At 44.7% G+C, this 14823-nt stretch overlaps 1 protein-coding gene across 1 annotated transcript in view; it reads right to left on the bottom strand.

The window, feature by feature from the left end:
• tnrc6c1 (trinucleotide repeat containing adaptor 6C1) overlaps window positions 1-14823 on the bottom strand; it is a 48754-nt gene that overhangs the window by 29980 nt on the left and 3951 nt on the right. Inside the window, exons 2-3 of the mRNA XM_042087408.1 lie at window positions 10998-11100; window positions 8539-8560 (exon numbers count right to left, since the gene is read on the bottom strand). Coding sequence (XP_041943342.1) covers window positions 8539-8560; window positions 10998-11100 — 125 coding nt within the window. The remainder of the gene's footprint in view (window positions 1-8538; window positions 8561-10997; window positions 11101-14823) is intronic.

Genomic DNA, 14823 nt, shown 5'->3' with positions numbered 1-14823 from the left:
AAGCTTACGTAAGAGTGAGGCCCTCTTGAGAAAGCACAGAACCTGATGGGTACACATATAAATACACATTTTTGTACAGGCACACACACGCACGCACACACACACACGCACGCACGCGCACACGCACACACAAATCCCTCAACACTTTGCCTCCACCTCTTTTTTATTTCCCTCGCCAACTCCATCTCTCTCTTGCCACTTCTCTTTGACTCTCTCTCCGTCTCGTCTTCTTTCTCTCCCTCCCTCCCTCCCTCTCTTCCTTTCTCCCAATCAGGAGGGGAGTCCTTCCGCGCAGCCTCACTGAACGCTGCACTCAGTGACGCCAAATCCCCTGATTAATTCCAGCTCTGCCTGCCTGCCAGCCGCGAGCTCGGCTGGCCAACGAGGGGAGGAGCTCTCTCTCTCTCTCTCTCTCTCTTTCTCTGTATCATACCCGTGCGGTCTTTCTCTCTTCCTCCCTCCTTGTGCTTCTCTCCTCTCCTCTCTCTGTACTGTATATTTCCAGGCATCTCCCTCCTCATCCTCCCACCTCGCTTCACACTTCTCTTTTCGCTCTGTATCCCCCCTGGTCTCCTCTTCTCCTTCCCCCTCCAGCTTTCAATCACCCCTTTCTGACCCACTATTTGTCAGTGGTTGCAAATGTGTCCCGAGGGGGGGGGGGGCACACACACGCACACACACGCACAGGGTCCTGCTGCAGACGGGTTAAATCACACAGATAAGAGTCGAGAGTTGAGCCTGGGCCCGTTTCGGTCGCCAAAGTCAGCAGCACAGAAAGCTGTGAGGGGCAGACTCGGGGGGGGGGGGGGGGGGGGGGGAGAAAGGAAACGGCCTGATCTCCACCAATAGCAGTGCAGTATCAGGAAGAAGAGGTCTGGCGATTAAGACAGGCTTGGGGGTGGACGAGGGGTGTTAAATCCTTGTTTGTGCGGCACAGTCCCTGGATATGCGCATGCATACACACATACACAAATTCTTTTTTCAAAATTGGTCTCTTCACTGGCAATTAAATAAAGACTACTGTATTTATGTTGTGTGTTTCCCTATATCAATAAATGGACATTTCAACATGCTGGCTTAATAGAGAGGCAAGCTGTAATTTGGGTCTGGAATGGGAGACTGAGCAACCCCCTCCCTCCTCTCCCAACACGACAACATCAAGCGAGTAAACAAACAAACACAAACAAACGAAAGCCTCAGGCACTGCAGTTGCTGCAGAGCCAAAACACTCGGCATGCTTAAAACACAAAAGACCAAACAATAAAGAAAAACACACACACACAAACACAGAGACCGAGATTTTAAATAGCACAGAGCTAAACACAACTTCTACATGAATGAATTATCATGTGAATGAAAGAGTGTAAAATTAGGTGACCTCATACTCCTGGTTTATCTTACATCTTCATGTGTTTTGTCATATCTGTCACCAGGCTCATCTAGAATGGATTGCGTGTTCTCAGACCACAATGAGAGTCCTGTGGGTTACCAAAGCTTCACATCGTAAAGCTATTGCAGGCTTCTTCCTTGCCACATCGTTTGTACCAGTATACGCACACGCACACGCACACGCACACACACGTCTTCTTAGCAAATACATAGGGTGCCACTGACAAAAAAAAACCCCAGATCAAACAGATCAAAACAAAAACAAAATAACACAACATTTTTAATCTTTCTGGCGAATGTGCAGATTTGATTTGGAACACTGATGGAGGTCAGGGAGGCGCGGGTCATTTGCGAGGGTCTCTGACTGCTGATGTTTGGAGACAGCGAGCACCTTGGGCTCCTCATGCGGAATGTGCTGACTGGACATTCCTGTGGGCGCGCCGCCTCCTCCCAGCGGTGTGCAATTAACGTGTTTTCCTCATCTGTGGAGACGGCCGAAGCGCCTCACTCAAGGCCACACCGACGGCAACTGTGACGGCTGTCTTAAGCAACATTATGGGCTTCGGTCGATTCAGACTGACTGTGTGACCTGCCACTGGGCCTTTCATCGGTCAGATTAGTTGAATAATGAATACTAATGCTAATGAATGTGGAATGCTGTTACACATTGACTCACGCTTGATCAGCATAAGGTGCTACACAACTGTACCTTGTAATATTCCTAGTGACTTTTCCTAGCATTCAGTCATGTTGTTTTGTCGAAAATATGATTAGTGTTAGGGCTTACTAGTGAACTTAACTGACATTCTCACCATTGAGGTTTAAGAGAAATGCATTTGGATGGTTTGAGTCAGTGTGTTTGTTAGTGTGTGTTATGGGCTGGGTTTGTTTTTGAAAAGAGACAGGAGATGTGAGCTGAAATTCAGAGAGGGAAAGAGAGAGGGAGAGAGAGGGAGAGAGAATGAGAGAGAAAGATAGAGAGAAGGGGCTGTTGCTATGGAGACATCCACAACCTTCCCCTATCAGTCCCCTCCTGATGCTCAAAGCGCAGCCCATATTCCCATCACTAAGACAGACAATCATGTAGTCAGTAACAGAATACAAAACAGACTGGTGCCATTCTTTACTGGTCAATCATATTTGACTCAATACATTGTGGCCTGTTACAATTTACTAAACACATAGACTATATGATACATTATACTGTACTGGTAATAATGTGCTACAATAAAAGATAAGACATGCAGCCACACTAAACACATTGGGCCAATATCAGTGTGGGCACGGAACTGTATTCCAGTGGGGAATACCGCCAGGAACCAGCTGGCTTACGACAGTTCTAACAATTTCCCAAAGGACACCAACCACTCACAGGCAGGCCTGGACCACTGAGAGAAAGACAGATGACCCTAGACCGAAAAATCTGAAGTCCATGCAATAACACATACAGGCCAGTGACCCGATGCACATGGTCCCAATTAGCGTCAAGTCACATTGCTGTTTTGCCCTGATTCAAACAGGCCATAATGTGGACTCAACGATGGCATGCTTCATCAAAGCCATGCTAGTGCAGGATGTCCTCTTTAGTTCTGGGGTTCTAAAAGTCACACTACTGGAGTAAATGGAAGGGATTCATTTCCATTCCCTCGTCTTTGACAGCAGGGAAGTGCTCTGGGCAGTGTGCATTTGAACCCTGGAGGACAGGGGCCATGGAGGGAGACGGCACCAGTGTCTACGTGGGCCACTCTAACCGCACCACTCCTGGCCAGCCACTCCGTAGACCAGCAGCGCTCCTTGGATTCAGACTATGTCCACACATAGCTGGGTGTTTTTAAAATACGGAAATGCCAGGAAGAGGACGCAGAGGCAGAGGAGGAAGAGATATATAGTAGGGGCTGTGGGAATGAGCTACAATAGCAAGCCAGCTCAAATATGGCCAACCTGATCAACTCTCTCTCCCTCTCTCTCTTCTTGCCTTTCCTGATGCCCTTGCCAACTGAAGAACTTACCCCCCACTAAGAGAGAGAGAGAGAGAGAGATGGAGAGACAGAAAGAGAGGAAGGGAGAGAGAGAGAAGAACAGAAAGAGGGGGGGAGGGAAAAGGAGAGAGAGCAAGAGGCAGCAGTCTGGGGGAGGGCTATAAATATGGCCCCAGTTGGAGGCTGTCTGTCCCCACATCAGGCCTGCTGTAATCTGTCACTACCCCCCCCCCCCCGACACAGCACTTTCTATCGCTCCCATTCCAGAGTGACACACAAGAATACTCTCTCCAGCAAAACCAACACCTCCCTCCATATCCGTGTATAACCCCACCCTCACTCCTGATGGAATAAGAACAAACTGATGGCAGAATAAGATTGAAAGAGCTTGACAAAAAGGTCAGACAACACAAATGTCTATGATGTCTGGTCCCTAAACTCAGCTTAGGAGTGAGACAGAATGAAAACCAGAGAAAGAAATCAATGGAGGATATAATACAAGGCCTGGATCTGACAGGCATGCAAAGGGAAGTAAGATTTCAACATCAAAAGTGCACTTGGAGGGGTGGGGAGATATTGACTACAGCTGTAATGAAATAACTGGCAGATTACTCAGATGGATTGTGACTGTGAAATAAATAGTATACAGAAAAACAGCAATGCCAAAATCACAAGTACTCAGCAGCCCGACAGCCCGGAGCCCTGTCAGCACGAGACACAAACAGGTGCACTTCACACAGAGAGAAAAGAAAAACGTCTCTGTGGCTGAGGCGCGAATGGCAAAGGGGCTTAATAACTGGTTCAAGCAGGCGCGCCCTGTTCCAAAGCACCTGTGTAGATGGAGACCCCTTGTCCTGAGAGGGTCCTGGGAGATTGAGGCGACACCTCGCACCAGCTGATAGCATGCTTCTCTCTCCCCTCTCCATCTCCGTCGCCTTCATCCCATAACATACATACACACTGGACAGCTGTGGGTGGAAAGGGGCTGTGTGTGGCTGTGTGAGTGATTGTGTAGGAAAGAGAAATGTGTTTTTGGTGAGTGTGTGAGTGTGTGAGTGTGTGTGTGTGTGTGTCATGTGTGACATGACAACCTGTAGTCCTCATGACAGAGAGGCTGCAACTCAGGGAGCTGGGTATGACAGCAGTGTGTCTCTGTCAGAGATGCGCGCACACACACACACACACACGATGGAAAAACAAGGATAAGTGCGTATAATGAATCTTTTGAGACCTCCACTCTGCTCCCCATCCCAGCCCCCCACGCACACAAGCAGACGAGTGAATCTAGGCCAGTCCACGGACGCTTTTACTAACATCAAAAGGAAAAGAAGGGGGCCGCACAGCCTGCTTTTGCATTACTGAGGGATGAAGTGCTTTCCTGTAATAGACCCCGCTGTTTGTGTGTGTGTGTGTGTGTGTGTGTGTGTGTGTGTGTGTGTGTGTTCCCACATGCTGGAGCAGTGGGGGTGGCAGTGGTGTGTGTGTGTGTGTGTGTGTATGCAGAGGGACCATGTTTTTTCAGTCGGTGGAAAGCGAGAGAGAGGGGGAAAAAAAACCTTCTGAGGCCCCCTGGGTCGTCCTGCTGCCAAACCCCCCCAGACTGAACCCACAGGAAACCCGAGTGTGTTCTCACTTTCTCTTTCACACGATTCTGCCGCTCACTTTCTCCCTCTGCTTCGCTTCTCTCGATTTTGATGTTTGTCTTTCCTCTCGTTCTGTTTCTCCTTTCACTCACTCACTCATAGCAGCAGCTAGCCCAGTCAGCCCTTCATGTGATGCGCTCCTGTACAGCCTGTTTCAAGTAAACACCCCCCCCCCCCCACATCCGTAATGCCTTTAGAATTTCTGCTTCTGGCTCAGCACAAACATCGGCCATGAAATCTCCTATCCCTAATGTGACATCCAGTCCAGTCTCCATTCATGTTTTGCCTCTCTCTCTCTCTCTCTCTCTCGTTTCCCCTTTCCTCCCTGACAGGGGCCTCCTGGCTGCACACTGCTGTACAAGGACAGTGTAGTCTTACACGTGGCTACAACCCCCCACCCCCCCACCCCACCCCATCATCCCCTGCTCCTCCTGCACACGCCCAGTCCAAGGAGTCCGCTTCCACACGGCCCCTTCTCCCCCAAACGATGCCGAGTCAGCCCTGTCCGAGACGCCAGTCCAAACCCTCACTCAGCCTCCCTCACAACGCCATCCCACGGCCTCCGCCATACGACATGGCTGACCTGCTAGGCCTGCTGGGCCAGGAAGCACAGGTTATCAGGTATGCTCTTTAAGCTAAACTGACCAACATGTAGGGCCTTAATCTAAATGCTGCGCAAAGTGCAAAGTCCCGTGCATGAACTAACGACATCATGTGGCGTGAGACAAGTTTTAGCTGGCCCACTGGCCCATGTTTGTGTTTAGGATCTTTGTCACGGTATTACATTGGCAAATAGATTTTGCATAGTTATTAAGCACGCTCATAGGGGCCCGTAGTGTTGCTAACCACACTGAACTGATAGGTTTGAACTTGAATTGAGGTCATACTTTCAATTCACAATTTCGTCGCCGTTTAAACAAAAAATAAAAAAATAAAAAACAACTTCATTTCAATTTCAAAAGAAATACTGGACTATTTTTTTTTTTTTTTTTTAAACGGCGACGAAATTGTGAATTTCCAGAGCACACTTGGCAATCGACTCCTTCTGCAGCAAAGATGGCAACGTTTCCGGAAAGGTACTGGCTTGATGAAATTCATTCTGGACCTCTCTATCCGACCACAAAGACCTCGGGATACTTCGGTTTGGCTTTAGGGACCCTCTACTCACTACCACGTAAGTGCAATGTTGTTTGGAACTGTAGAAGAGGTATAAAAATAGCGTTTTGTAGCTGCGAAATAATATGCCCTTCTCACTTCCACGCTAACGAGCTTTGACTAAAAACGGTAACATCGAACTTTCTCAAAACACATCCGAATGACATGATTTGGATGTCAACTCAACGTATGTACTCCCACTCATCCGTAAATCGATCTAAAGTGCATTTTACTCCGGATAATTCCTTTAAGTTATGAAATCAAGCAGTATCTCAAAGCTAACGTTACTGTTTGGATGTCGAATTTAGCATGCTTAGCCTACTTACAGCTGCTTGTCAATTTCGTTGAAGGGCTCATTTTATTGACTCTGACAGTGAATGTTTGCAAAATCCCGATGTAAATGGAAAAGTGTTTTCCAAAATTCAAAAGTCCTTGTCCCAAGGAGAAGTACGAACCTTTATTTTAACTATGTAGAAAACGTTATGAATTGCATCCACACATCAGCAGCCTTTCAACTGTGTTACAATTGCAAGGGTTCCCTCAAACGTCTTAAAGTGACAGGCCCCCCCCTTGTCCAAGTCCGCTACCGCCACAAATTGAATCCAATTCTGTGGGAAACACCGTGTTTGTAGAAAGGCTTTTGAGGGATCCCACGATGTTTTACGTTTCGACGATATAACACTTGTAAGCCGGTACAGGCTTCCCCGGGCCATGATCCTGGGTTTGGCAGAGGAGCTACGACCTTTTTTGGAGAGGCCGACGCGCCGTCATGAGGCTCTGTCAGTTGTGAAGTGACATGATCCAACAACAAGTTTCATCTGTGGCTAGGTAACAGACATAAAAGCTGAACGTCGATGCTAGATCGCCTACTTAGGATATCTTAACCTGAGATAAGATAGGATTTTTGTCAATTTGGTATTACAGAAACATATCCTATCTTACACTTCTCCTATCTTAACTTAGGACTTAAGATAGGAAGTTTCTGTAATACGGCCCCAGGTTTACAGGCCAAGTATACTTGCCTATAAGAAATTTGGTCTCTGCATTTATCCCATCCGTGAATTAGTGATCACACATACATCTACATCTGCACAGTGCTACGTATCGCTGATAAATGCATGTTCTAGGTGAGTACGTGGGAATGTAATACGGTTGAGAACAGTGAGAACAATGCAATGCAAGAGCGTGCTCACATGAGTCAGCTGGTCAGCCTTGGAGACGTGGGAGACCTTCGGCAGGGATAAGGACGACCAAACAAACGCATGAGCAGATTAAGAGACCTTACTGGACAGAGGCCAACTGGCCATTCCGCGAATGCAGCCTCGCAAAACTTACTGGAAATTATCTGGAAGGGCTCAACATCCACGCAGAGCAAGACATATGACTCCCAGATGATGTTCGAACACATAGTCAATGTTTATTCTTCTTTGCGTGATTGATTGATTCATTCATTCATTGGCGCAATTCAACCAATGAACAAATAAGATTGTTTGTGTGACTGACTGCATCAGCTGAGTACTGTATGTGTCATGTTCAGATCCCCGACACGACCTATTGCTCATCTTTGCACCAGCGTTTTGGTTTGGCCAACAGCCTTCCTGGCTTTCAGGAGCTCCTCCAGCTAGCACTGGAGCTCAATCAACACATGCGCTAACGAGCATCACGGCTGCCAAACACCAAGTCCCTGGAACTCCTGTCCTGTCTGTTCAGGGGACAGCGCAGTTCAGTGTCTCTAATGGTCCCCTGTGGAAAGGGCTCTCAGGACACAGGATTATACAGATGAGGAGGGTGAGGAGTTCAAGCCCTGCCAAGTTAAAGGCAAATGTTGGGGCTCAGACTCTTCACTCTCACTTTCATTTCTTTTCCTTCCTTTTGCTTCTGTGTGCTGCTAGCGTTTTATGAGGGGATGAAGTGGTTATGTCTGGATCATTTTATGGTCACCAGGCCAAAGCTTTTATGTCTCCCACTTTAGCCAAACTGTCTTCCCACCTCCACAATCTTTAACATGGCACGACAATACAAAAGACAGACTTCGAAAATCCAGCAGGAGGAAGCTTTCATATGCAACACCTACTCTGCATTTCAGAAACCTCCACCATCAGCATCTCTCCTAATGGACTTCATTGCATGCCGTCATTGCGCCCTCACGCTTGGTTAGCTCTGGCTGAGATGAGCGAGGCCTCTCTCTCTCTCTCCCTCTCTCTGTCTCTGCAGGCAAACGAGCCCACTGAAACGAACTGAAAATAAATTGGATGCCGCATCAAGCGGTGAAGCCCAAGGGGAAATGTGTGGTGCCATGTTTTAAATGCTTATTACAACAGGGGTGTATGGAGAGGGGTATGGGGCAGGGAGACAAGGGGTTCAAAACTCACCTTTGGTTTTCTGTTCAGCAGCCTGAAAAAGAAGAGAGAGGAAAAGAGGTCAGAAGAGCTGTTTGCCAATAGCACTGACAACAGAGCAGGTCAGCGAGAAAAACATATGCCACAAGAAACGCACGCCACAGAAGAATTCAAGTTGACAGTGTCGGTTACACAACTGGAATAGCCTAATTTTCAAATCTGCCTGAAGGAACATCTCTGGCAGTGATACAAGAGGACCGCAGACCAATGAAGCACTCGGAGAAGGAGCGGTAACATTCCTGTAGCTCAACTCAAAGTCACTGAATCTCTAGGCTGTTTTTGGAGGTGATGTTCGCAACAGGCTTGTGCAAAATTCCGAATTTTAGAATGGATCTCCATTCAATTCACGAATTGGAATTTGAATTGAATTGGCTCCGCCCCACAGGAAGTTGAATTTGAATTAGAATTGGAATGACAGGAAGTGGAATTAAATTCATGGCAATTCAAAGCAATTCCACAGTCACACAACAGTAAGAATGTGTTGAATCTCACATGCATTCAGTTTTGGGAAAGTTACTTTGCACTGTAAAATTGAATAGCTATTCTTACTTAAAATGTTTAGTTAGTATAACTCAGTTTTTTCTCTTTTGTTGATTATGTTGATTTTGCTTTTTGAGAACTTGGCTAAAAGGAGTAATTTAAGTGAACATGATCATTTAAATCAAGTAAACTATACTTGAATTGCTTATGTTTTGCTACACTGTGGAGTTAGTTAGTTAACCTTACTTAACCTGTTAGTTAACTGTAGTTTAAAAAAAAAACATGCAAACTGATTGCTTTGAAATTGCAGACAAATCTGGGATAGGAATTCCAAGTTGTGCAAACTTACTTTGTGTAGTACACTTACACTAAGGATAATTCTAATTTAACCTAACTTGGTCATTACAAGTAAAGTATAATGTGTATTAAACACAAGGTGTGCTAACTGATGTTACATTTCCCACAATGCACTTCCGGAATGCCACTGCCCTGGTCCACATATTTGTAAAGATATCACATATTAATCCTTACTGAAATTCAATCTTAAATTACAATAAAGTGACAGTGACACTAACGGTTATATATATACACTGTTGGTGTGTAATTTATGTGGATGACTATCCAAAACACTCTAATGCTGTGGGTAGAACTTCAGCAACATGTTACATTGGTATTTTGTTTTACTACACTCTACACACTGCACAGTGAAGGGGAGACCTCACTATGTACCACCAATATGTGGCACACACCTGGGTTTGTCCAGTGGTTCAGGGAACCCCCTAATCTTCAATGTCCACAGTGAGTCAGGACTTTGTTTTACCACTGCATTCAAAGGCCTGATTTTGGCAGTGTATCCATGATGTTGTGAAGGCATTTGGGGTTGATATTAATATCCTGACCAGAGAGGAGAGTGCCATTTAATGGACAGCCACTAACACCACCATGCCTAATACAACATAAGTTTGCAAGGAGAGCACCCATAAAAATCCTAATCAAGCTCACATTTAGCCTCAGTAGCTTAGCAGAGATAGCCTCAGTAACTTAGCAGACTGGGTACCTGTATGTATGGTTTCCAGCTACAGATCTGTGTCGGTCTATAACTGTCAGCACTAGTTCTACTCACAGGTTTGGTCTGTTTTGGATAGTCATTGATGGGGTGATGTATCAATATAAATCACATATCAATTACACAACAACACTATATATAGCCTTTAGTGTCACTGTCACTTTGTTATTGTAACTTAAGATTGAATTTCAGGAAAGATTAATATGTGATGCCTTTAACAATGTAGGCCGGGTCTGTAGTATTCTGCATTTTTGTCATATCAGTTAGCTGAACTGTGACATTAGTTAGCACAACTTCAATACACCTTTTGTGTTTAATAAACATACAGTATACTTTACTTGTAATTGTAATGACCAAGTTAGTTGAAATAGCATTTCTGTGTACTGTACTGAAAGTGCACAATACTAAGTGAGCATTTGTTTGCACAACTTGACATTACAGACAAATCTGGAATGGGAATTGCTGTTTTAAGTTACAAGTTGTGTGTTTAATGCGGTCATATCTGACTTCATTGTTAAACACTACCCTTAAATTATGTATATGAATTTCTTTGAATTTCAATTCTACTTCCTTTAATTCAAATTGTAATTCTACATCCTGTTTTTGACCTTAATTCAAATTTAATTCAAATTCAAGAATTGAATTGGAATTTAGGAGTCATTCTCAATTCAATTCTGAATTGTGCACAAGCCTGGTTCGCAACTAGACTGACAATTGGTTGACTGAGGCAAGCTGAGGGCATGTGTGCTATTCCAGCAAGAGTGTGGGTTTGAACCAAGTATAATGGATGGAAATCTGCTTTGACATTAATATAGTGCATTACTACTGCAGTTTACAGAGGTGTGCATAGACAGTGGATGAGTGGGGAAGCCCTGGCAGGCCTCACCTTTTTCTGAGCAGCGTCCTTCTTTTTCTTTTCTTCTTGCTTTTTCTTTTTCTTTTCTTCCATCAAATGGTTCTCTATTTGTGTTCCCTGCTTCTGCTCTTGGCTGTGGAAAGCATAGATAGGGGGAGAGAGAGAGAGAGAGAGAGAAAGAGAGACAGAGAGAGAGAGAGAGAGAGAGAGAGAGAGAGAGACAGTTAGTTCAAGGTCTGCTTGATTAAAAAAATAAAAAAGCAACTCGTTGGGTGATACTCCAACTGTGGCTTTCCACCCAATTAATGCCGTTCGAAGACAGAGGGGAATGGCAGTAGCGGCTACTTCCCAGAGCTATTGAGCCAAACAACACAGCGTTTCACAGGAGAGACACAGACACAGATCTCTAGGCACTGCTATCATGCCATCATTACCCAGTGACAGCGACAGCAGCAGTCATTATCGCACTCAAACACACTCCGGCGGATGAAAGCAGACCAGGAGTGCTGCGGGAGTGAGACTGGTCTTCCTCGTCTTTCTTTGAGGCTGTCAGGTGTGGAAGTGGGGAGAGGTTTGGACATCGATCAGAGCGGCCGGGATGAAAAATGGCTCTGCTCAGTTGAGTTTATGAAGAGTCCTCAGCAAGAGGGCTCATTGGGCGAGCGGCTGCACCTGCTGTAGTCACCCCCCCCCACCCCCACCCAACCTGGGGCTGCTGGCTGGGAAGGATCCTCAGCCACAGATGGGTGACCCAGTCTGTTTCAGGCTACATCCATCATGTGCACCACATGGAGACCAGCAGCGCCAGTGGAGACAAACTGTCTTCCCCAGCTCTTATAGTCATGTACACATTTAAACAAATGAAAGAAAAAAATTCAACGGTTTGCGTCCATAGACGTGCAACAGTTAACACTCTGTGTTAGACTGTTAGCATTGTTGCTTTTTTCAGGTCTACCAATGAGGCCTAACCTCCGACAGCCAGAACACTGGGACGCTTGGGCATTCACCAGGTGACATAACGTCTCGGTATCACCTCAGGTGGCCTCTGGGCAGTGCCAGTGGGCACAGACCTCAGCTCTTTACACACACACACACACACACACACACACACACACACACACACACACACACAAGCATCCAAAGATGTGCTAAAACAGTTAATGTGCTTCCTGACAACTTGCTGTTCCTGACTTACATAAAGAACAGTCATAGTAGGGGTTTGGCTACATTTAGAGCTAAACTGGAGTGTGACATTTTGTTAAATTACACATATTAAAGTGTAACTCCGGAGTAAAAATAACCTAGGGTCAATCTGCGGTAGTTAACAACTTCAAACTTTTCATTGAGAGCAAAATTATGTTATTTGGTGGCGTTTTGAGCGTTTATTTGCATTATCAGTATCAGGCTGACAGTGATGCTAACAGGGCAAGGTGCCACTACAAGGTCACTATTTTATACCACTAACAACACTCAAAATATAATTACACTTCTGTGTTACTGTGGTGAGGATTTCTACAGACAAACGGAAGTATTGTAAACTTTGAAAGTGTACAGAGAGGTTATAACAAGACCTGTATCTGTAGGAAGAAAATTCCATGGCTTCCTGGTCCGGTATCGTCAAATCAGCGGACGCGTTCAATTGGAACAGCGCTGCGCAGATCTGGCTAAACGTAAGGCACGTTTGTATTGAAAGACTCAGCCAGATCTTTCACATACTGCGAATGACCAAGGATCTAAGGAAGCCTAGTCTGCTCTTAGCAAAATGTTACCCACCTTTATGAATTGTTCATGCATCTACTGGCCTATTACTAGGCCATTATATTATTATCTAGCAGCATAGTCATCTATTATTAGACACCTGAAGGGTATATATGAATTCAATTCTTTGTTTCAATTCAATTCAAAAATGCAAAACTTCATAAAACACCACTTTAGGTCAAGTTTGAAGCCCAGTATAACTTCCTCTTCTAACTTTGAAGACATGCAAATGGCAAAGATGTCTGAAGTTAACCTTCTACCACTTTAGCTAGGCTACTAGTTTTCACATTCCCACCCTGAACTCTTCACATAAATTAATTCATTCTGGAGAAAAAGTATGGGAAATGAGTGCTTTTATAAATAAGCGGATAAAGTTCTAAAATCTTGCAGCCTTAGTGGGTCCCTGGGGTTCATGATCTGCTCAGAAAGTAGCTTTAAATGAAGACAACACTGCTTACAGCTAAACTGAGAACTGCACTGGCATTTAAGCAGGCAGGCACATTATCAGCTTAGCTACTTTTAAGACTTTTTGCAAAAATATTACTGAAAAGAAAAAAGGGATTCACTCAGGTAGGCTACATAGTTTCAAAGTGCTCTAGCTCTTGTTTGTTCTGCCAGAGAGCATTTAAAGCCACCTAAGCTTAACAAAGGTCCAAAAGCAAACGCGAAAGTAAACTTTCACCTACAAGCTACACAGTTGTTCATCATCCTACCACAAATTATTTAGCAGCTGGCCGTACATTTGTAATGTCAACAAAAGACCATTCATACCCACCAGAGAGAGAGAGGGAGCGGACTAAAGATAAGATAAACTGAGGTAAGACAGAGGGGTAAGAGAGACAGGAAGAGGTGGCTAAGGGAGGGAGACAGCACCAGGGACGCAGGAAGACACTCAAAGGAAAACCACAGGTGACCACCTAGCTAATCTCATTGGAGATAAACAGATCAGAGGCTCCATTCAACCTGACTGGCTGTAATAACAGAACCATAATCTCAGAGAAAAGTGAGAAAAGTGAGGCACTCGAGGCTTTTAAGATTTGTTAATTATATCCTTTTAATCACAGTCATTACCCTGCATTAGAGAAAGCCTCAACTCTAACACTTCAGATCACAAAATTCAGCAAGAAATAATGACTCTCCTGCATCTAAACCACAGTACAGTACAGTATTAGAGCCGAGCACTCAGCTGTTGTATACATTGTACTTGTACACGGCTATGCATGCACTCATGTAATACCAGTAATTCTGTAATAAACTGAAATATTATTGGTTTGTAAGAGATAAAAAAAGGCAAAATATGTCAACTGTCTTTGAAACAACATAAACAGGACTTGCAAGAAAGATGAGGGGAATCAAAAGAACACACAATCAAAAGAAAAAAGGGAAAGAAAACAAAAAAAGGAGGGACGCTATCCTGTCAAACAAGTAAATTGGATGATGCAGACGAGAAGGATTCGGATTCATCAACCCATTCCTTCAGAGTAGACAGAGGGATGAAGGAGGAAGAGAGCGGGGGAAGGAGTGGTTGGGGGTCTAGACACTCTCTCTTGGCACAGGGCCAGCGCTGTAAGACTAACACTTACGCAGGCAAGACATGTAGCGCTCATCACTAATGGCATCACTCTTAACAAATCCCCTGCTTTGCACTTGGACGGCAACATCAGATGCGATGATCAAACCAATAGAGTGTTCTAGATCAACAATCTCCTTTGCTACTCAAAACCACAATATGGCTGCTCTGTGTCTGACAAAAAGTAATTTTGTTGGCATCATTAGGCGCAAGCCATAGTGAAGCATATCTATTATATACTGTATAAAATAAATGCCCATTATCATAATACAACGTTTAGACAATTACAGCATCATGCAATTCTCTATTTATACAAGTCTAGACAACCATAAGAGGCAACGTAGCAAACTGAAAAGCACATGAATTAATAATCTTAAACTACAAGAGGAAAGGCTGTTTCATTGATGATGAGTTTCCCAAAAAGACATACTATACATGAAAAGAAGCCCCCCGTGTTACCCTTTAGCTTCTGTCCTACAAAAGATTTGTCTAAAAATAACGTCTATCCTATGAATTGACTCATGGCCA

The sequence above is a fragment of the Alosa sapidissima genome, chromosome 3 (genome assembly GCF_018492685.1).
Source record: "Alosa sapidissima isolate fAloSap1 chromosome 3, fAloSap1.pri, whole genome shotgun sequence".
NCBI lineage: Eukaryota > Metazoa > Chordata > Actinopteri > Clupeiformes > Clupeidae > Alosa > Alosa sapidissima.
This window is presented reverse-complemented; position numbering and strand designations above follow the sequence as displayed.